Source organism: Oreochromis niloticus, linkage group LG7 (assembly GCF_001858045.2).
Source record: "Oreochromis niloticus isolate F11D_XX linkage group LG7, O_niloticus_UMD_NMBU, whole genome shotgun sequence".
Classification (NCBI taxonomy): Eukaryota; Metazoa; Chordata; class Actinopteri; order Cichliformes; family Cichlidae; genus Oreochromis; species Oreochromis niloticus.
The window spans coordinates 62,775,743-62,797,381 of record NC_031972.2 but is presented as its reverse complement, the minus strand read 5'-3'; the positions used below and the strand labels follow the sequence as shown (position 1 = coordinate 62,797,381).

The following is a 21,639-nucleotide window of genomic DNA, read 5'->3' as shown; positions in this document are numbered from 1 at the left end:
TTCACTGTGCAAAGCTGCTCATGGACACTTTACTAATTACACATAAAAGCACATAAAACACTTTATAAATGACACTTTATTATTTTTGTCTCTAACCTCTGAGGGAAACGTGAACCTCCGCCTGTGCAGGAAGCATACGAAGTTCAAAATGAAATAAAATAACATTATGAAGCTGCAAACCCAAAACAATAAGCTAAAAGATGCTATGAACAAATCGTGATATTTTTTCCAGAACTTGTCAGCATCACTGACGCTTTATAAAGAGCACAGAGTGATTTGATCTACTGTTGATATTCAAATATTGATTACAGGTGTAGTTAAGAATGACAAGGTACCAGGTCAGATTACAGTCAAGATTCGTGCTGCCAATTTGCTCTGGGGAATTTAAATTAGGCTAAAATGCGTTTTATTTGATGTTCTCATGGCATTCATTTTTATCTTTGACATGTGCGACTTTTAGATGAATATATCCCCTTTCACAAATGCAGCAGGCCATGAACAGGACCTCTGCAGGAACACATACTGACATTAGTAGCTCTGAGAGGGATTCTGTAGAGGCTGCAATCACAGATCATCAGGGGCAAAGGGACGGCCCTGCCAAGACCCCATCTGCAATAATGGTGCAACTGGCACCCAGCTGATATACTATGCCTCTCTCTCTCAGTGTCTCCTCTGTGTCTGCCCTCGGTCTCTCTCACTTACTCGTTTCTTCTCGTGTCCCTGATGGAGATCACTCTGGGTTCCTTCCTATAATCATGTGTCCATTCTGCCTAACCTACTTAACAGTGATGAAAAAAAAGTACATTTCTGATGTAAACTGCGGTATATCTTCTCTTAGATCTAACAAATATATTTCACAGCACTCCTGGAATGAAAAATATCCACATGTTTAATTCAATGCAGGCTGCTCACTAAGAGGCTGTTCATCAATTAGTAACATGATGTTTTTAAATGCAGCTTTGAGGGGATTTAGAGAGCAGGTTTTGGCAGGCAGATATAAACTGTCAAGATTAATATTGCATTCTTCTGACCAGACGTTGGCACATCTTGATTCAAAAAGCATGTGATAGCGTAAAATGATCAGAGATTGCAGTCAGTCAGAGCGGTTTGCACCAGCTGGGATCCTGCCTGCAAACATCTTGCAGGTTTGTTTTTTTAAATGGGACTTTCTATTAAAGAACATTTGTTGGAGGTTCTTGTGATCATCCATCTGCTTTGTCTGCAAATAACCTGAGTGAGGTAGATTTATAGCGAGTGGGAAGGAGTGTGAAACAGTGAACGCAAAACTATTTTCATTCAGCACTAAACAGCTCTTCTCCTCTATGTGATGAAACTGACAAAGGTAATCATCGGAGCTAAAGTCTAAAAGCTGCAGAGAATTCGATGCCCTCTGCCCACTTGCTCATGGCAGATGGATATATATCCAATATATGGATGAAGATAAGAGTTAAATCAAGTACGCCAGAAACCAGTGCCACTATTTTCTGTACATTTAAGATGTTGTTTAATTTATTATTTCTATTGTAATCAGTGTCAATAGATTCAAGTAAAGCAGAACTGGACTCTTCAGCAAACAAGCAAAAGCCATCTGCGTGACTTTTCCACTTTTCTACATTTTATCATTTATGCACTGTTGAATTTACCTTATGTGCAGTTTTTTACTTGTATAAGCTCAACTTCTGTGTTTTCTCATAACCCAAGTTTTAGTCATTCTAGGTCAGTCAGGTCTGCATTTGGAGGGAAATAACTTTCACTCTTGGAAACTTTAATCTAACTCTGGATTCACTGCGATGAAAAACATTTCCTCAAGTTATGAAGCCTTCTCAGCCTCATTGAGTTATTTTGAAACCATGAACAACTGGATACTACATTAGCAGAACTTTCCTAGTGTGACAGTTTGAGAAACCCTGCTGATGAAATATAGTTCCATTTTTATAAGCATTGGCCAATTAATTTTCTGTCTTCAATGCAAGGCTGATGGTCGCGTTACGTACTGAGATGCTATTTTGTCATAAATAAATAGGAATGCTGAAGGAAACCATTAACTTTTAACAAAAGGTGGCATTGTCTTACGTCCTTACATTTTAGGAGCCGCAAACCCCTGAAGTATTAGTACAACATAATACAAAGTAATACAAATCAATCATTTTGTGTTTGTGTTTGTCAGCTGTGTACACAGTGAATCTGTGAGTTTTCTGCCCTTTTGAAATGATAAATCTTAGTGTGTATATGTTGTTGCGTGCTGTTGTTTCATCCATTGGATGGCATGTTTATCTATCTTTCCTTTAAACATCGCTGCAGAGGACAGCCACGAAACAAGTTACATATTTATCATTCTGTCAAACCCTTTCACACAATCTTCACCTCATTATTTTATAACCCTGCTTTTATCCATCCCTGCTCTACAGAAAGTAAAATTCTAATTATGAGGAAATTCAGTTTTAGCGACAAGATGCAAGCAGCTGTATCGTGCTATTTTGGTGCTTCTTTAATAAAGACACAAAGATTTGCACGCAACCAATGCCCGAGTGTTATGTTTTCAAAGAGAATACAAGCGTCAGTCAGAAATGGAAGACCTACCTGGTCTACTTAAAATTTTAATGCCCTCCACCTTTGGGTCGAACCTAAATTTAGGTGCTTAACATCCAGACTCAAATAGTAAAGTCTATGTTTGACATCCTTTCTTAAGGATGTAACTCTATTTATGTCTTTATTTATCATCCAGCAGCAATTCAAATGGGTATTCTATGAATCACCAGTTTTCCATCTTAAATTAATAGTATGTGAAGTTGTGTTAAAAAGGTTGCTTTCTCTTAAAAATATGTTGTCGTGATGTTTTGTATTCTAAACAAAAAAAGTGTTTTATCAAAACGTCCGCTTTGAGTGAAATACATTGTTTGATCTTTTTGAAGTAATACATTTGGAAATAATCTAAATAAAACTCAGCATATAAAAAGATGACACTCATCTGAGAGATGTGTTTTGGAGATGTGTTTGATTTTGCTTGTTTTCATTTCATTTGTTACGTTGTTTCCAAACAACATATTTAAGACCACTGACACTCTGTGTCCACTGTAATGCAGGTGGACAGCTGAGACAGGTGAGGCAGAGACCGCTCATTCCCTGAACTTCTTGACCATCTGTTTTCGGCCGACAAAATAAATTATACTTTTTAAATTCACTGTGAATCCACTGAAGAGATAATGTTGGCTTTCTTCAGAGAAGTGAGAGAAGTACTTTTAGAATACTTGTGAAAAGTTTCGCTCTCGCCCGTGTGCTGCTTTCCCATCTTTGACTCTTGGACCAGAGCCCAGTATGGGCTCTCTTGAGTGGCCAGGGAAACTGCTGAATAACTCGGCCAAAGCCTCGGGGGCTCAACCTGGGTGTTACTGGCTTCCTGAAAGCCTATCGATCTGCCTGAATGCTTGAATGCATTGCTGGGTGCCTGTGCGTTGCTGGATGTGTCTGAAATTACGCCTGCTTATAGCTTGTGTGTGCTGAACTGTGTGTGTGCTTATGTGTGTTTTCATATGTGTATTTCCACAGCACAGAGCTGTTTGATTGAAAGGTTTGGGTTTGCTGCAGTTGGCAAGAACTTTTCATCGTTTTTTTCAGCTTGGCTGTTAAATGGGTTGGCAAATATCCTCTCCTTTGCTTTCGCCAGAGGAGACCTTTGAAAACAAGCATGGACTTATTTGCACATATGCTATAGGTTCACTTCTGGCTTCTGCATGTAGAAAATCAGAGGTATGAAGCCACAGAGGATATATATACTTGATCACATATGTAATCTCTGTACCATCTGGTATTTTATGTCTTATACATTCGTTTTACAGATGCACAAATAAATATGCACTCCACCACCTAAGCCTCCACAGACTTAAACAGACTGCCTTGTTTCGGTGCCCATCATAAAGCCTCTGTAATACTCATTCAAAAATGAATGTGCTCACAAATTTAAATATACTCACTGCGTAACAGGATGTCCTCCCATGGCAAAAGGTGTTGATTATTAGAAATAAGATATCACAAAATGTGTTTAAAGTTACGATCGTGGCTCAAGAGTTGGGAGTTCGCCTTGTAATCGGAAGATTGCCGGTTCGAGCCCTGGCTTGGACAGTCTCGGTCGTTGTGTCCTTGGGCAAGACACTTCACCCGTTGCCTACTGGTGGTGGTCAGTGCGCCCCAGGGTGGCTGTGGCTACAACGTAGCTTGCCATCACCAGTGTGTGAATGTGTGTGTGAATGGGTGGATGACTGAATGTGTAAAGCGCTTTGGGGTCCTTAGGGACTAGTAAAGCGCTATACAAATACAGGCCATTTACCATTTACCATTTTACAATTTACAACGTAATGCAACCAATGTTGCGGCAGATGTGTATAACTGTGTATATACTGTATATTCTGTGTATATGCCCTGTCCTTATCTTCAACGTCATGCTGCTCTGTTGTATCTTAATTGTCCCTTGGGGATAAATAAAGTCTTTCTGATTATGATTCAGATGGCCCCGCCCCTCCCTGAGCCTGGTTCTATCGGAGGTTTCTTCCTGTTAAAAGGGAGTTTTTCCTTCTCACTGTCGCCAAAGTGCTTGCTCATAGGGGGTCATATGATTGTTGGGTTTTTCTCTGTGTGTATTATTGTAGGGTCTACCTTACAATGTAAAGCACCTTGAGGTGACTGTTGTTGTGATTTTGCGCTGTATAAATACAATTGAATTGAAAATTAACTGTAGGCTAATTGTAAAAATGTATAAAAAAATGAAGATAACTCATCCGAAACCGATTGCAAATATTAGGGTACGTGACTCCAGATAGTGGAATGGTACCTTGGGCATGTTGAACTCTGTAGCACAGCGCCCAGAGAAAATTAATCCAAAAAAAGCAGCTCAGAAAACAAAACTGCCTGAAAAGGCGCACTGTAAACAGAGACAATGGAACACAGACAGGGAAACACTTTAGAGGCTGGAACAACTAATGGAATAAAAACAGAGACCAGACACTCAGCATTACTTGAATAACAATGGAAACAGGAACAAGAAGATATTAAAGATCCAAAAGTGAAAATCATAACCAAGTACATGTGATGTACCTTGCTTCCTTGTAACAAAAAACCCAAACATTTGTGTTTGTGCTAAAAACTAAACCAATCCCATGGTCTTCTCTAACAGAGGCTTTCACACACAGTGCAGTAATTAAAGCCCAAGGCAGGGCTTTTTTGTGTAATATCACACCATATTGTTCATGAACACATGCCAGTTTTAATTTTAAATGCTCCAGGCACTGAACCCTTGCACAGTTAAATATAGTCTTTGCTCGGAAATGATAGTAATTATCGTAATGTTTATTTATGGGCGGTGGTCATTTAGCTTAGGAGTTGGACTCCAATTGCAGCACAAAGAATGTGAGAACATTTTCTCTGTATATCTGGCAAAATCTGTGGAGACTGATGTGCAAGGGTAATTAGATGTTAATGGTTTGGTGGTTTTTGCCAGTCAAACGTGGAAAAACTATTGTTACCTTATTACCAAGTTCATTCATTCATTTGCTCACTACAAGGAGAGCTGGTTTAATGGGTTAGTGAGCTACGATGAGCCTAAAGTCGGAGTTTCAGTGACAGAAAGGTAATTTTTCTCTAACCTGGTTAGATCGCCATGGCAACTTGTGCTGAACACATGTCACAGTTTTGGTCTAAAATCAGCAGGAAGCTGCTTTGTTGTTTTCACCAGTTCTTTAAATGTGATCTAGATTCTCTGCTTAAAGAATATACTTTATATATGCAACATAAGCCGGACCTTATTAAAGTCAAAAAATGAAGTCTGGACATGTGTTGCATTGTTGGTGGAATTTACTTGTTTCAGTTACAGATGCAGAAAATGTATAGCTAAATGTTTTTATGATGTTTTTGGTCCTCATACTGCAAACTCTGTTTTATACTACCGAACTGCAGCTACTGCAAAATATCAGTTACATTTTGGGGCTATTTATCACCAAGCGTATTCAATCAATAAAACATGGCGGGGAAGAGCCTTATTAATCATCTGATGTATGCTGATGATTTAGGTGCTTTGCCTTCTACAGTGTTGGTATGCTTCAGCTGCTCAGGGTTTGCTCATGTTATGGTTTTCAGTATGATAATGAACTCTAAAAAGAGTGCAATAATAGTCATTTCAACTCAGGAGGATCGGAAGCAAATGTTTGCTTCATTATGGTAGATCAAATTTTAAATGATCCCTGTGATGATGGTGATGATGGAGATGATGTGCAGTGCTAATGCATATTTATATCGCACATTTGTGGTGCACTTATAATTAAGCAAAAATGAAAAAGCTTGAAGTGCTACTTGAAGATTTTTCACCCAGGAACTAGGTATGCCTCCCCACCTATGCACCCCAACCTGAAGCTTTTCATGGAGACCCGGTCCAGACCTCCAGCTGGGACATAACAGTAGAGAGAACCTCACATGGGGATTTTGTGATTATTTAGTTCAATTTTATTTATTATAGCACCAAATCAGAACAACAGATGCCTCAAGGAGCTTTATATTGTAAAGACCCCACATTAATACAAAGAAAACTAACTGGAAAAACTCCAACACCCCCTGTAGGCAAGCACTTTGAGACAGTGGGAAGAAAAAAATTCCCTTTTAACAGGAGGAAACCTCCAGCAGAAACAGGATAACAAAGGGGTTGCCTTCTACCACAACCAGTTGGGCGTGATCGGATGAAGACAGGACAAAAACATGCTGTGCAACAGAGCCAGAGATAATAATAACTAATAATTATAAAACAGTGAGTGAAAAAGGTCACTGAAGAAGACTCAAGATTTATAAGTAAATCAAATTTTGAAAAGCTATCTGGTCCTTCAAGTACCAAAGAAACTCAATTAAAAAGTGGAAGTAGAAAAAGTAGAAAAGTACTGTGAGAAATAATATTTCTGTATCTTCACTGTTTGTTCCAGCTCAGCTCTGTTTGTTTCACAAAGGTTTGTGCTGCTGTCAAATTTGTACCTAAGTGACAAACAGGTGCTCGAGGTCCAGCGCCACATCTGCTAAATGTTCTATCAGGAAGCTGAGGGTGACTTTTGATGCAGCTTTTACTTTCGATGTTCACATTTGAGTTTTGGTTTGCTCTCACTTTATCACTTAAGAAATGTTGCCAAGTTGAATTCCATTGTGTCATATTCTGAACTGGACAATGTTGTTTATGCCTTTATTCCATCAGGCATGAATTATTGTGATTTATTGTTATATATGTGTATATATATGTATATATATATATATATATAAATGTATTTTCTTTTATTTCTTCTTTTAAACACCACCTTACCAGTGGCATTGTCTCGGGACAAGCAAGGCGAGCAGTGCTTGCCTTGTCATATCTAAGAATAGATATAAATTAAAATGGACCAAAGTACAGTGAGCTCTCTTCTTTCAGACAGTCATGACATAAAGCTCCTTTTTCCATCTATCCTTTGCATTACTTCCATCTTGTAGCCACAGTTAGCTATTTTCGCTGAAAGCTCTGCTTGTTTCATGCTCATAGGTAAATGTAGCTGTCTCTGGTTTACGGGAATATCTTAATGGATGCTTTAACCAGCTGCCTTCATTTTTCATTAATATTTGAATACTTCACATTGATGGGTAATAATGTCACACACTGCTTAAGCCTTTTAATCCAACAGATTATTGTTATTGGTAGACTATATATTTAAAAAATACATTATATATATATTATATATATTTTTAAAAAAAAATCATGCATATTATATGTTCGGTTATCATTTTGTACTAACTTTGTCCTGTGACTGTACAGTTAAATCTGTTTTCCCAAGATCGCTCTCAGAGTTTGTTTTTTGGTTTGTGCTTTTTTTTCTTTCAGTTTCACAATATTAGTAAATCCATCGATTAAATATGAATACTTAGAGACGTGTGCTGAAAAGTCCCCAAGGCGTCCCTCTAGTGCTTTCACAACAGGAACAGCCATGAGGCCTCCGGCATGTCAAAGGAACGCTTGTCAAGATCTTTAAGTGAGAACACTGTGAGTGCACCATATCATTAACGCCTGTGGCAGAACATGGCCATCAACCCTAAAGTCTGGACTGTAACATGTGTATATTTTTAATATGCAGAGTACAACTGTGATAGATTACATATTCAGGACAGGGGGCCATCAGAGTGGTCAAAATGTGAAAGAGCCAAAAACAATATTAAACAATGCAACAACATAACAACTGCTCCAAAATCAAGGAACATGGCAAAGAGGCCAAACTGGAAAATGGGAGGAATTTGGGCATTTATTTTGGAAATGAGTGCTTTGAGATTAGTTAATGGATGAATCTCAACTAGTATAAAAATTTCCCATTTTTTTGCATTTGTCTTTGAGCCACCTTATCCACAGTGGGCATTTGTCTAACGTCAAAGCCACCAGTGAGATTATTTGATGGCTCCAGTGGTTGCATGTTTGTTGATATTTTCATAGTTTAGTTATTTTCCTTATGGTGACTAAAAGTCTGACGGGGTAGTGTTGAGTCATTTGGTGACGCAGGTGTGCTCGTTGCCTGTGATGCAGATGATGACTGACAAGATCTTAATTTTTCTCATTTTCTGTATTTTTTAATATTGTCATATACCAGGTTTGCTAAATATTCTGTTAATGAAGCAGAGCTGTGCTGTTACTGCATAACCCTGAGATGGATTTCCCATTTGATGTGTCTTAATGTGACTGCAGCAGCAGCTTAGTTTCCCTCCCTCTGCAAGGCTACCTTACTATCATGCGCTGGCATCCGCCCCTGCCCCAGCGCTCTTTGATGAAACCCTTTGCCCTGCCACTGACAAACAAACACAGACTGATTTAAGTTTGTTATGGTGCTTGAATAAACCCCACTCATTCCCTTCAGATCTGCTGCTGTGGTTAACCTTGTCAAGCTAGACTTCAGGGGATCTCAATCGCTTAGAGACGCTGATACACTTTCATTTATATTTTCACATAAAACCCGGGTGAGGAGTGCATCTGCGCAACTGTTTTGAAAAAGGAATTTAAATGAATTCATATTTCAGCAGGTGTAACCTTGAAACAGGTGACATCAAAGACCAAGCCTGTAGGCCTTAACATTTCCAGCTTGTGCGGCGACACGAGATGTTTACTGTTGCTGTCAGTGTTACATATGCATGCACCGCACAAAACCTTGAAGAATATATTTTTACTCATGAGCTGACATCCTCATTGACAAATGCAGGAATTAATTCAATAAATGTACAGGAACATTGTTTGCCTGTGTTCACTTTCCTTCTGGCTTTAATGAGAAACCAGTGTACTTGAATGCACAGCAGCAGATGCGCATGCTTTTCCCATCAGTCATTTGAAAGGGTCAGTTTTCTGTCCTTACAGGATCCGCCTTAAACTCTTTAAAGTGCTATTAATGAGGATTTGATTTTGTGAGTTTGTGTTTTGAGTTTTTGAATCACTGCGAGGACAGTCTCAGACTTTTTTTGCATCCTGATGAATGTGGTTGATTATTAAAAAAGTGCTGCAGCCCATCAGAGGAAATACTCTATACTCACAACAAGTGCAATTATGGCAGGATAAAGATTCTCAGAAAACCTTGTTTAAATCAAGCCTTTGCTTCTTTGTTGTTTTGCTTTGTCAGGGATGAATACGTTGATTGCAGATATCTAAATTAAATAGAACTCAGAGAAAACTAGAAAAATTTGCATTTCCTGCGAAAATGCTGTGTGGATGCCTTAACGCTGAAGCTGTCTGCTGAAAAGCTGAAAAAGATGAAAAGTTGCAAAAAGTTGTATGGTGGTGAAAAAAAAATGTCACCCTGAGCAGGATTTTCATAGCTCGTTCTACCTCCGTCGCGGAGATATGACGAGAGAAGAAACGGCTTCATTTTCGGAGTTTGAAAACTGAGAGGAGGACCGATTTCCACCCCTCAAACAAACGTAATTCATTGCTCAACGGTAAGATAATTGTAAAAACTGCTTCCACTGTGAGTGTCAGCAGTGTCTGAAGATATATTGGCACAAGCCTCATGTCCTAACTTTGCTTTGTTAAAGAGATATGGCGATTTGAAAATGCCTCCCGTTACAGAATTTCAGCTCTGAATTTCAAAACCTCCCCATAGAGTTTGAATGGGGAGTTGTCAGACCTTGTGTCACTCCGAGGCAAATTGCGAAAAAACGGTAAATCTCACAACAAAGATAGTGACATTTTCTGAAAGCCAGCAAAAATACCTACGTTTTGATGTATAATTTGTGGGGGTTGAGTGGAAATTGAGCGAGTAGCAAGAAGTTGTTCGGACATGAAGAGAAAATTCAGAACAGACCAGCACTCACTCTGACTTAATTGCATAGCAACCATAGCAACGCATGTATTTTCTGAAAAATCATAAAGCTGCAACTGAAAACTTAAAGAGAGATAAGATTAAAACGGTAGAAGGTCTGAAAAAGCTGAATCACACAGGAATAGCCCAATAATCTGAGAACATTTTAAAGTTTGAATGGAGTTTCTAGGTGAAAGTATGAGGAAGTAGTTACGTTTCAAAAACAAGCAAGTTTTAGCAGAATAGTGGAAGTTTTCCATTCATTTCAATGGGACACAAAAAGTGTAATATTTTAAAAAGTATAATAGTAATAAACACCAAAAGATATAGCCGGAATTAGCAGAAATAGCAGAACAGTTTAGAGTTTGAACGGAGAAAATCGGCTGAAAACTGAGGGAGTAGTTAAGCGGCAAAAAACGGGGGAGCAACTTGAAGAATAAAGTTTAAAGAGAAACAGGATCTCAATAGTGTGGATGCCTCCAGCATCCACACAATAAAGAATAAAGAGAAACAGGAACTCAATAGTGTGGAAGCCTTTTAGGGCATCCACACAATAACAGATCGATCGACAGGTTGTCAATTTGAGTTTTCTATTGTCCTCCTTCTTTCATAAGGATGAGTGACACTGCATTGACTTAGTGCTGTATCCATTGCAGATGTACACTTTAGAAATTATCCAAATCATTGTACCATGGCCTCTGCAGCGCTGCTACAGTTGCATTTTCATGTCATGACATCTGGCAATAACTGAGAAAATAGAGCTAAAGTGGACTATGAGCGTCAGGCGCTGGTCATGCCTACGAAACCTGGCCTAGAGAAAATATTCTCACAACTTTCTGACTATTGAAGTACCTGGATGTCATGTCAAAATGTCTCAAAAACACCTCAACAAATCAACAATCACTCTCTGAGACACTGAATGCTAATATCTTTAAGTTATCATTTGAGCTTTTGTGACCCACATCTGCAGTGTCCTTTGGGACACATCTGGCCCTAACTCACAGCACTGAGTCACAGTGAATCTGGATATGGCGACACACTGATGCTTTGTTAAATGTGTTGATATTTGAGTCTCATCTGGCTCACACAACACGTGACTGAGCTGTAAGTGCCAAGAACCCAGGCTAGGCCAACATTTGTCTGTTATCTGGGAAATATTGTCTGAATTGTCATGTAACCACACTGGTCACATGACCTCTGGTACCTGGATACATGAGAGGGTAGCTAGGTTTGAAGAGAAGCTAAACGTGTGCCAGCCTTGGGACTGAACGATGAACTGTTCTGTATCACGGACTGAATTGTATTTATAACTATAGGTGGCAACTCAGACGGTCCTGATTAAGCATTAATTATGGCTGATAAGACCTCTGTGTGTCCAAAACAGTGTGAGATTAGTATTAGATTCAGTTTAGTGACTTGATTGACTGGTTGTGGAGTGTGCGTGTGTGTGCGTGTGTGTGTGTGTGTGTGTGTGTGTGTGCGTGTGTGTGCGTGCGTGCGTGTGTGTGTGTGTGCGTGTGTGTGTGTGTGTGTGTGTGTGTGTGTGTGTGCGTGCGTGTGTGTGCGTGTGCGTGTGTGTGTTAACATTGCCTAGAGGCATTGTTCTGGCATTCATGGCCCAGCAGAATAGAGAATCTGCAACTCGACCAGAGAGCCGGCCCTCATTATCTCATCCTAATTACTGTCTAACTCACTGTTCTCTCACTCACGGTCTCATCTCTCCTTTGTATCGATTTGACAGATTTACAGTAGGAAAGGTAAGCAAGCAGGAGCATCAGTACCCATCAGTGCAGCAGATTAAATCACTACAGAGTTGCATGCTTCTGCCTGTTGACTGCAATAACAAGAAATCCCACAGATTAGCGTAACAAACCGAACATCAAATTACGACCAGTCCAGCTGCTGTATTTAGCACGACAGCAGAATCCCTTTTCATGTAATGCTGTAAGATAATGATTCGGATTCTGACACTGCTGCGGCTCCAGATAGCTTCAGTGCCGCACAGTCTGCAGGATGACTTTAACTCGAGTCCTAAGCTCTCAATAACTGATCCATTTTGTAAGTGCCAGCTTATCATAATCAGCTTTTGCACATTTCTGAGCTGATGGTTCAACATCTCCGAACCTCAAGTAAACAATTGTAGAAACGTCAGCCCCGCACAGTGTAACTTCTCTACTGTTTTGACAGTGTTTGTTGTAGCTTAAAATAAAAATAGGAGACTCACAATAGGCATACTTTTCTGTGGGCATATGCTGACAGTGACATTTCAGAGCCCTGTTATTTGTAAGAACAGTCACGGGGCACATCATGTTATAATTAGCTATCTGTTTTCCACTAGCTGGAATGAATTTCACCGTGTGAGAGAAAACAGCTCAAGAAATCAGTGAATGTCAAACACGACTAATAAGACACCGTGCCTCTGAAATAAGCAGATAAACAAACCACTTTTCTGCTTTCAACAATGAATATGTGTGTATTACATTTAAATGATTTAAAATTAAGGCTTTTCATTTTTTAAACTAGACGCTCTTAAGAACCACCTGTCTGACAGCTTCACTGGTGAGAATGGCACAACTGTCCATCGAATGTCATAATTTAATTCAAATGGGTAAACTTTCTTCTAGTTAAATGTTTCCAGTCAACTTTTTTGTATTCATTTTTTCTCATTGTGGCTTTTAGCTAATCAATATCATGCATTCAGTATCTCGAATATTAGAAAGCAGCCTGCTTCTTTTCCTAATTAGCCCGTGTAAGATGCTTCTGACATTGTCTCAGGTGCAGGAGTGGCTTGATATTAGGAATGTGACAGATGTAGCTTGTTTCCTGAAGATGCTGGTGTTGGGTGGTTCTTGAAGCACCAACACCTGCCTCACGCCACCTCTTGTCAAGTTCTCCTGAGTTTTTAAATGGACTTTTCTCAAAGATCCTCTCAAGACTGTTATTATTCCTGTTTCTTGTGCTTGTTTTCCAAACATAATGTTTCCTCGTGGTCAAATTTCCATTAATATGCTTTGATACAGAACTCTGTGAACAGCCAGAGTGGCCTTCTGTGGGTTATCCTCCTCGTGGAGGATGTCGACGGTCATCGTCTAGGCAACTGTCAGGTCAGCAGTCTTTCCCATGAGTGTCGCTGCCTGTGATGAACACAGTGAGATAAGAAGTATTTATACTGTCTGAATAGTAACTTAATCAAACTCAAATACTGGATTTCCACCTCACGCATTTCACTTTATATGTAATGAATTTGGAATATATAAAACAAACATTTTCACAGTATTCTAATTTTTTGATATACACTAGTATGTTATGAGTGAAAGGAACATTTGTATTTTGTCAGATTTATGAGTGGCTTGGGGTCAAGCAACCTTTTCTTCTAGACAACTTCTGGAAAACATGTACAGATATTTCCCACTCAGACCTGAGTGACTTGTTTGTAAACAGCAGAATTCATTATTTCCTATTTGAAAATAAGATTTTGTAGAAAATAAAATATCCACTCTTCATAAATGACTTGTGTGGAAAGGAAATGTGTGGTATCTGACCACGATAAACTAATTCACATGGGGTTGTGGGTGGATCCACATACTTCATTTGACGTGGATTTTTACACCGGATGCACCCACTGACCCAACCCTCCCGGGGCTTTGTGTCTCCTCTCAGTGTTGAGGCAGGGATCTTTAGCTTGTTAAGAGAATATATTAACCACTACAGTCTGTATGGAGCCATTTTTTATTTTACATCAAATTACATTTCTGTCGTTGCACGCTGGCCCATGATGGATATCTGTTCAGTCTCTTTGCTCTCTACTTTTACTTAATTAGGAACAGTTAAAATGACAATTTGCTGTCATTAGCCTTCAGTGGGGGATACCTTTTCTCTCCAGGGTTTAGTCTCTCAAGTTTACAAGCAAACTTTGTTGTTCCTAATTAGTCTGACTGTTATACTGATGAGTCACTGCAGCTATTTTGATTACTATTACAGTGTAAATACAAGTGTATTTAGTAACTTCCATTATGGCCAGGGCCTCGGTATTGTTCATGCCGTTCTGTTTAGTATGGCACACCAAACTATGATTAATTTAATCAGTTATACCTTTGCTTAGACTGCTGCACTATATCAAAGTGGATATTGTGTTTTCTTCCTCTTCTAATATATCTTCTGCTAATGCATGCTCGCTGCCACTTTAATCCCGAGCTCTCTCCTCCTGCAGATGTCAAGATCAAAGATCTGACTTTGCTCTGATATGTAGTCTCACCTTTTGATTTTTATTGTCTGGTGACTTTTGACTGTGAAGGCCGGTCAAAATAACTTGGATAAAACACGTATACAAGGATAACTTGAAGCCCTGCACCAATTAGATGAAATAAACAACCAGAACACAACAGGAGCCGGTACTTATTGCAATTTTTGTTCTCTGGCTTTGATCAAGTGCATTTGTGTCTGAAAACACTCATATACAAAAATACATGTTACTAAGGTATCCAAGGCAACATAACATTAACTGTAGCACAGATGTGTCGAGATGATAGAAACATCTAACCAGGTAGTTAGCATGCTTGACTGACCTTTAACAGTCCACATGGGAACTCTTTGATGCTGCTTGAGATCAGAAAGTAGCTGTAGTTTAATTGGCTTTAGTCACCAGCACAGTGGACAGGGCCACACATCAAAGTAGGATCAAGGGCCCTGGAACACTGTGCATGAAAGCTAGTACGCACAGACAAAGGAGACTGATACAATCGTCTGATATGGAATACAGTGGTTTGAGTGAAAGGACACACACTCTCTGGTTTGCAAAAAACACGCATTTCTCTTACACTTGATGACTAGAAACTGCATGTGGCATGGCTGGATTGGTTGGAGTGGCAGTAAAGGTTGAGGTGGGGAGTCTTAATCATCGGCTAAAGCCAAAGTGAAAGCTGCTGCTGTCAGGACCCCCTAGCTAGCTAAATCCCTGCAAACTGTTATCTTGCTATATGAAAAGCTAACGTCTTGTTACTATTGAATCTACTATTGATGGGCCTTACACAATGCTCAGTGATAGGAAACTCTGGGGTAAAATGCAATTCAGGGCGTAAATACATTTTCAAAAGCAGCTCCCTCTCTCTAATGCGGGGTGATTATTTGAGAATAGCGTTCTCCAGAGGCCTTTTATGGGGCTGAGCATAGTCGCTCTGGTTAGACACGGCAGCTATCAGCTTAAACACACCCGTGCTGCCACCTTTGAGATTAGCCCTCAGATTCCCATCTCTTCCATCATGCAGACTTGACATTTAGTTACAAGATAGAAAATTGTCTTCACAACACCTCAAAGGAAAACTTTAGTACCTGACAGGGGAGGGGGGGGATCCAATTTATGTGGCTGAGTCAATGAAAATATAATGTGGGATGTCAACATAATCCAACATCATTTTCTGCCTATCACCGTTGAAAGACATGAAAATGAAGACATCAGTTTGGATGGTCCTTTTAAAATATCCTAAGCTAACTGGCATGATTGAATATGAAGTGTATGCTTAGTTATTGAAAAATATCTAGCTTGATAGGAGAAGTAAATTAGAATGGAAACATGTTAAGTCCTTACACAATACAAAAGAAAAAAAAAAAGTTAAAGTAGCCAGGTTAAGTTCAACAAATAGTTTGATGTAATGCCAACAAGTTCCAAAATCTCCCTCCGTACTGCACATCTCATCTTGCTTTTCTTCCAGTTTGCAATAAAAAGAAAATAAAAAAAATTAAAACCAAGTTTTTTCCACCTCCCCCTGTAATATTAAGCCAGTTTGAATTGAGGTTAATGCATTTGACATCATTTTGCTTTGCAGGTAAGCATTATATGCATATCAGTTCAACTTTTACACAGCGCCAAATCACAACAACAGTCGCCTCAAGGTGCTTTATATTGTAAGGCAGACCCTACAATAATGCATACAGAGAAAAACCCAACAATCATATGACCCCCTATGAGCAAGCACTTTGGCGACAGTGGGAAGGAAAAACTCCCTTTTAACAGGAAGAAACCTCCGGCAGAAACAGGCTCAGGGAGGGGCGGGGCCATCTGCTGTGATTGGTTGGGGTGAGAGAAGGAAGACAGGATAAAGAAATGCTGTGGAAGAGAGACAGAGATTAATAACAGATATGATTCAATGCAGAGAGGTCTATTAACACATAGGGTGGGTAGAAGAAATACCCAGTGCATCATGGGAATCCCCCAGTAGCCTACACCTATTGCAGCAAATGAGAACGTGGACGTTTTGGTGAAAACTAATTGGACAGGCAATCAAGGGTAGAGTAACGCCGGTGTGTCATGAGTGAGTTTCTGGAACATTTGTTACTCCAAAGGAGAGTTTGGCCTGAAAGGAACTTGAATGTCAAACTTGAGGAAAAAGTCGAACCCCTTGACACCCTGCTTTTCCTCTCGAATCCTCATTGAGGGATTTCGGTGACCCTAATCCATGTTGTGCACAGTTATTCAACCCTGAGCCAGAAAGAAAGTGGGTGTGTGGGGGTGTGGGTGCTGAGAGGGGTAAGTTGCGTTCTGTCATTGTTGCCTGACTTCAAAGCTGCCAGCTCACCATGCTCTCTTCTGAAATCCCCCCAAAACCTGACAACATTAGAATACCATCAAACACTCTCTGGCTGCCTTTGAAATGCCACTGACACTGTTTGGCGCTGCAATTTGCAGGCTCTAAAGAGCGCGCCCATGTTATTGAAATAAATCTGAGGCTTGTAATGGGAATGGAAATGAAGACATCTTTCATGCTTTGGCTTAGAAGTGAGAGTTGAATATTGAGACAGAGCCTTGTTTCCCTCGAGAGTAGGTTGTTGACTTTGTAGCTCTCCATAGTTGTCCATTGTAGCCTTGTCGTTTCTGGCATTTTCTTTTTCCATTCCATTTTCTCTTCTTCTTCTCTCTACTCTTATCCTTCACTCTGGTACTCTCTTCTTCTTTCCTTCGTCCAGAGGGCGGAAAACGATTCTTTCCAAATGAAAGACTATAAAATGTCTACAAGAAAAGGTAAAAGCAACCAGACTAAACAGCCACAAAGGTTAAGTGTACTAATTGAGGTCTTTGATAGACTTCAGTCTATTGATTTTATAGTCACACAGGAACTTGTCTCTGTCCACTTGGTCATGGTGTGATGGAAAATAGCCGTATAGTAGAATGTAGGTAGATTTCAAAATGAATACATGATTTAGTCTTCCAGCAAATTATTTTAATTACATTGAATTTCATGATATGGTGAAAACATGAAGAACTAGAGACCATCTGAGGATGACACACATGCGCGCGCACACACACACACACACACACACACACACACACACGCGCACACACACACACACGCACACGCATACGCACACACACACACGATGAAAACAATTCGAGCCTTACTGTTGCGGGTAATAAAAGTTTGAGCGCTTTCATCAGTGGAACAATACGTGTTAATTACAGCAGTGAGTTGCCATTGTACTTGAATTGAACAGCAGCCTTTCCCCTACTGCGGGCTAATCTGTATGCATTAGAACTATCACTTAGTCTAAATGCAGTGAGCCTCGTGCGTCGCAGTCAACACATCATTTCTAAAATTAAGGGGTAGATGCTGTTTCCAAGAAACTTAAGTGTGTGCCTGCATTTAGTCGAGTGTTTATCATATGACAACAATGCAACGTAACCTTGTATAAAATGAAGACGTGGAGGGAATATTTTAGTAGTAGTGTAAAGTTCTTACACTTTCCTTACAGAACCATATCATTTTAGCATACTATATATGGTTATATCGATGCATCAACAAAAAGGCTGAAAACAGATGAGTTCTCTTAAAATAATGAAAAATAACAATTGTTGTTTTCCTTAAAAAAGAGTCCAGTCCTGCTTGCTTTAGCAGTATCTGTATCGAGTGGTTGGATCTGTGACTATAGGACTTATGGACCAGTTCTGTGGGTACCAAACCAAAAAAAGCATCAACCAGATTCATTTGTTTTACCAAAGAAGTCTGTGAACTGGCCTTTACTGTTGTGGCCTGAGAGACTGCACGCTGATTTTTTTTTCTTTCTTGCTGAAAAATTGTTGTCCATTGCACTTAATGTAACAGCTCAGTGCTGCTGTGCCATCTAGTTCCATTGCTTCCTGCAAGACTTAAATTTGCTGTTGCAGAGGATGGTGGGTTTGCACTTACAACACAATTCTTCTCCAGCGCGGTGCAGAAAATAAAGCAGTGACTGTGATGTCAGTAAGAATCTGAAATTAGCAGCAGTCATGAATGCTTCTTTTCTGGTGAATCCTTGTCTTTTAAAATAATATATGCTGTATCCAGTAAATTACAGTTTAAATACCCTCACCTCTTTATTCAATTAAAAAAAAGAAATACTCGACCTAGTTAGAGGTTGTAGGAGACTGTGTTTAATTTAATACATTGTAATGGGTAAAGACTGATGACACATATTTGGAAAGACACAGTTTCGACCCAAATTTACCAATTCATCAACCAACGAAGAACAAAAAGCCACAATTAATGTTAATTAATTTTGTGAAGTGAGGTAGTGAATGATACCACTGAAACATCCATCCAGCAGTTAGATGATGGTTTCAATGATAGGCAGAAGCTGTTAAATGGTTTGAATTGTAAATCAATGTGGCTGAAGCCAATCGAACGAACAGTCTGGTGCTGGGTGGATGAAGAGCGAGAACAAAGGCTGGCAGAGGAATTATACCTGACTGCACAGTAGCTTTGCTGTAGCTGCAAACCTTTCTGAAACCCTGTTGAAACCTAACATGCACCTCTCTATGGCAGGACAGTCGCAGCCGCACAGGTATAAATGCCGGCAACACGCATAGGTTATGTCAAAGGGTCTGCATAGATTCCAGCTTGAAAAAGTTTTCAATTAAATGCTTCAGGGAGACTGGCCAGGTGCTCCCAGTTGAATTGATCGGTTCCACCCACCAGAAACAGACGGGGTCAACACGCAGCACAAAGAAAAGTAACACTGTAAAACAAATGACACGTGTTGAGACTGGCAGTCTGACACATCTAATCACTGTTGTTGCATATAAACTGATTTAGACAGCATTTAACATACAGATGTAAAGACAGAGAAAGTTGAATATTAGGTTTAACTGTACAGAGAAAGCTTGTAGCCTCTGCACTGAAGCTGAGCTTTATCTTCAAAGTTGCTTTGAGAAACACGATAAATACGGTCTCATCTGAAGCCGTTTCTTCCTCAGAGCGATGGCCTCTGAGTCCCCATTGTGAAGGGAACACAGCAGCGAGGCTTTTGGGTGTTTTGTGAAAGATTTCCTTCATGAATAACTATGAGTTCTTTATATGAGTTAAGATAAGCAGTGGATTGTCTGTCAGCATCCCAGAGAAGTCTTTTTAAGTCTTTTTCATGTACATTTATCTTTGTTTTAATAATGAATTAACTGGCTTTTGCAGACAACGTGTGAGTCCAGAACCACATGGGTTGATTAATAACACTAACCGTACGGAATATTCGGAATTGCATGATTCCAGTTCAACTCCACTCCTGATATCAAACAGAATTTTTAAAATTGAGATGATCAGACTTATATAAGCTACCATGTTTGCGTCCAATGTAAATTAACCTGTGTACAGTCATATGGCAAATGCTTTCCTAACAAACAACAGCATCCACACATGCAGACTTCCTGCCCCTCTTCCCTCACTTATCCTCCCTAACAGTTGGATTCATTACAGGAGGCTGAGGTAAAGAGAAGGTGAAGGATGAGGGAGGTGAGGATTGTCAGGGGTGATAGTGGGGGAGTACATGGGGGTCATGTTGCAACACCTAGGGGAGTGTGTGAGAGAGATAAAGTGAGGATGAACATGATCAGAGGGGATAAAGCTTGGTCGAGTCCTTGGCAGTATCTCCCTCAGTCAGAGAAGGCAAGCCCACATGTGCACGCCTTGCATGCACGTAACTCAGAGGTGACACTTCTCTTCTCTGTCTCGTGTCTTTTGTTTCTCAGCCCTGCAACTACGTGCCACCGTATTCTCGTTAATAAAACAAAGCGTCCCACGAAAGCAAGTCAGAAACATTAATAAGTCGACAACGCGTAGCATGCGGTGGGTCATAAATATTGCAGCTGGCTCGTATGAAAAGAGATCAGTGAGTTTATTGTAGCCTAGCTGACAGCCTTTCAGAACATCCCACTCTTTCTTCAGGGTAACTGTTTATCTTCAGGGCATATGTTTATATCTGAGAAATGCAATTGTTTTTTGTGCATTGTTTGACAGCTCCTGGAGCTCTTTACAATGCAGGGAATACCTCAGTGACTTGGATTTTTCTTATTCATGATGTTTGTAATTTGTTTGGATTGATGCAAAAATACATACGGTCTCTGTGTGTTCCTTCCAGTTGAGTTTGATGACTGTGCGGGGAATGAGGACGTGACATTTGGCGTGTCGGATCCCGGCTTCCACGTGGACGGGGATCTGAATCTGGTTCCTCTGCGAGATCTTCTGCACAGCGAGCCGGTCCTCTTCATCCGCGGCCTCAGCGCACATGCAGACGACCTAGCGCAGGTGGACATCATAGGAACGCCCGGTCGGTCAGCAGCGACACTCGGGGTGAGTAGAACTAGTGTGTTTGTATTTTCTATATCAGTTATTATATCTGAAAAGGTTATTCTTGATTAAACTTGGAAAAGGTTACTGAAAAGTAGCGGAAGCAGGCACTGTGATCAAATATCAAAGCTCCTGGGAAAATAAGGAGATTAACAAGGTGTTTCTTAAGAACATGTCTATTCTCTTTCTTGTCAGCCATTAAAGGTGATTGATTCACTTTCATGTATTTATAGTAGCCAGGAGCTGGTTGGCTTATTTTTAGCATAAACACTGGGAACAGAAATAAACAATTATCTTTCAGCACCAGTAAAGATCGTAATTATCACATCATAAATATATCTTGTTCTTTAGCAGTTGAGTTGTTAAGTACACAACTGCGATATCTCAACAACTGATATGTTTAAGTGGGTGTTGATGATGTGACATTTCTATGAAAAGCTTCTTATGGTCTGACTGATTTCACGACGCACTCAGACGAGTCAAACCAGCGTTTGAAAAACTGTCATGAGCCTTTATGCTTTGTCCCAAGTGCTGAAGACTGAAATGACCGACATGTTAGCAGCCGCCAAATGCCATTTAAATACAAATATGAAAGTAAATAGTTTGCGATGTGACACACTTTTTAAGTGCTTTTCCCACAAAGCAGTTACTGGATGTCGACTCATTCCGACTATATTTTGTGTGGAAACTCGATTATTAGCAGGGACTGCATTGTGGTGTTGGATGAGCTT

At 39.9% G+C, this 21,639-nt stretch overlaps 1 protein-coding gene across 2 annotated transcripts in view; it reads left to right on the top strand.

The window, feature by feature from the left end:
• Positions 1-21,639, top strand: part of cdh13 (cadherin 13, H-cadherin (heart)) — a 356,939-nt gene that overhangs the window by 98,876 nt on the left and 236,424 nt on the right. For both annotated transcript variants that reach the window (XM_013272522.3, XM_013272523.3), the window contains exon 3: positions 20,700-20,911. In XM_013272522.3, coding sequence (XP_013127976.1) covers positions 20,700-20,911 — 212 coding nt within the window. The remainder of the gene's footprint in view (positions 1-20,699; positions 20,912-21,639) is intronic.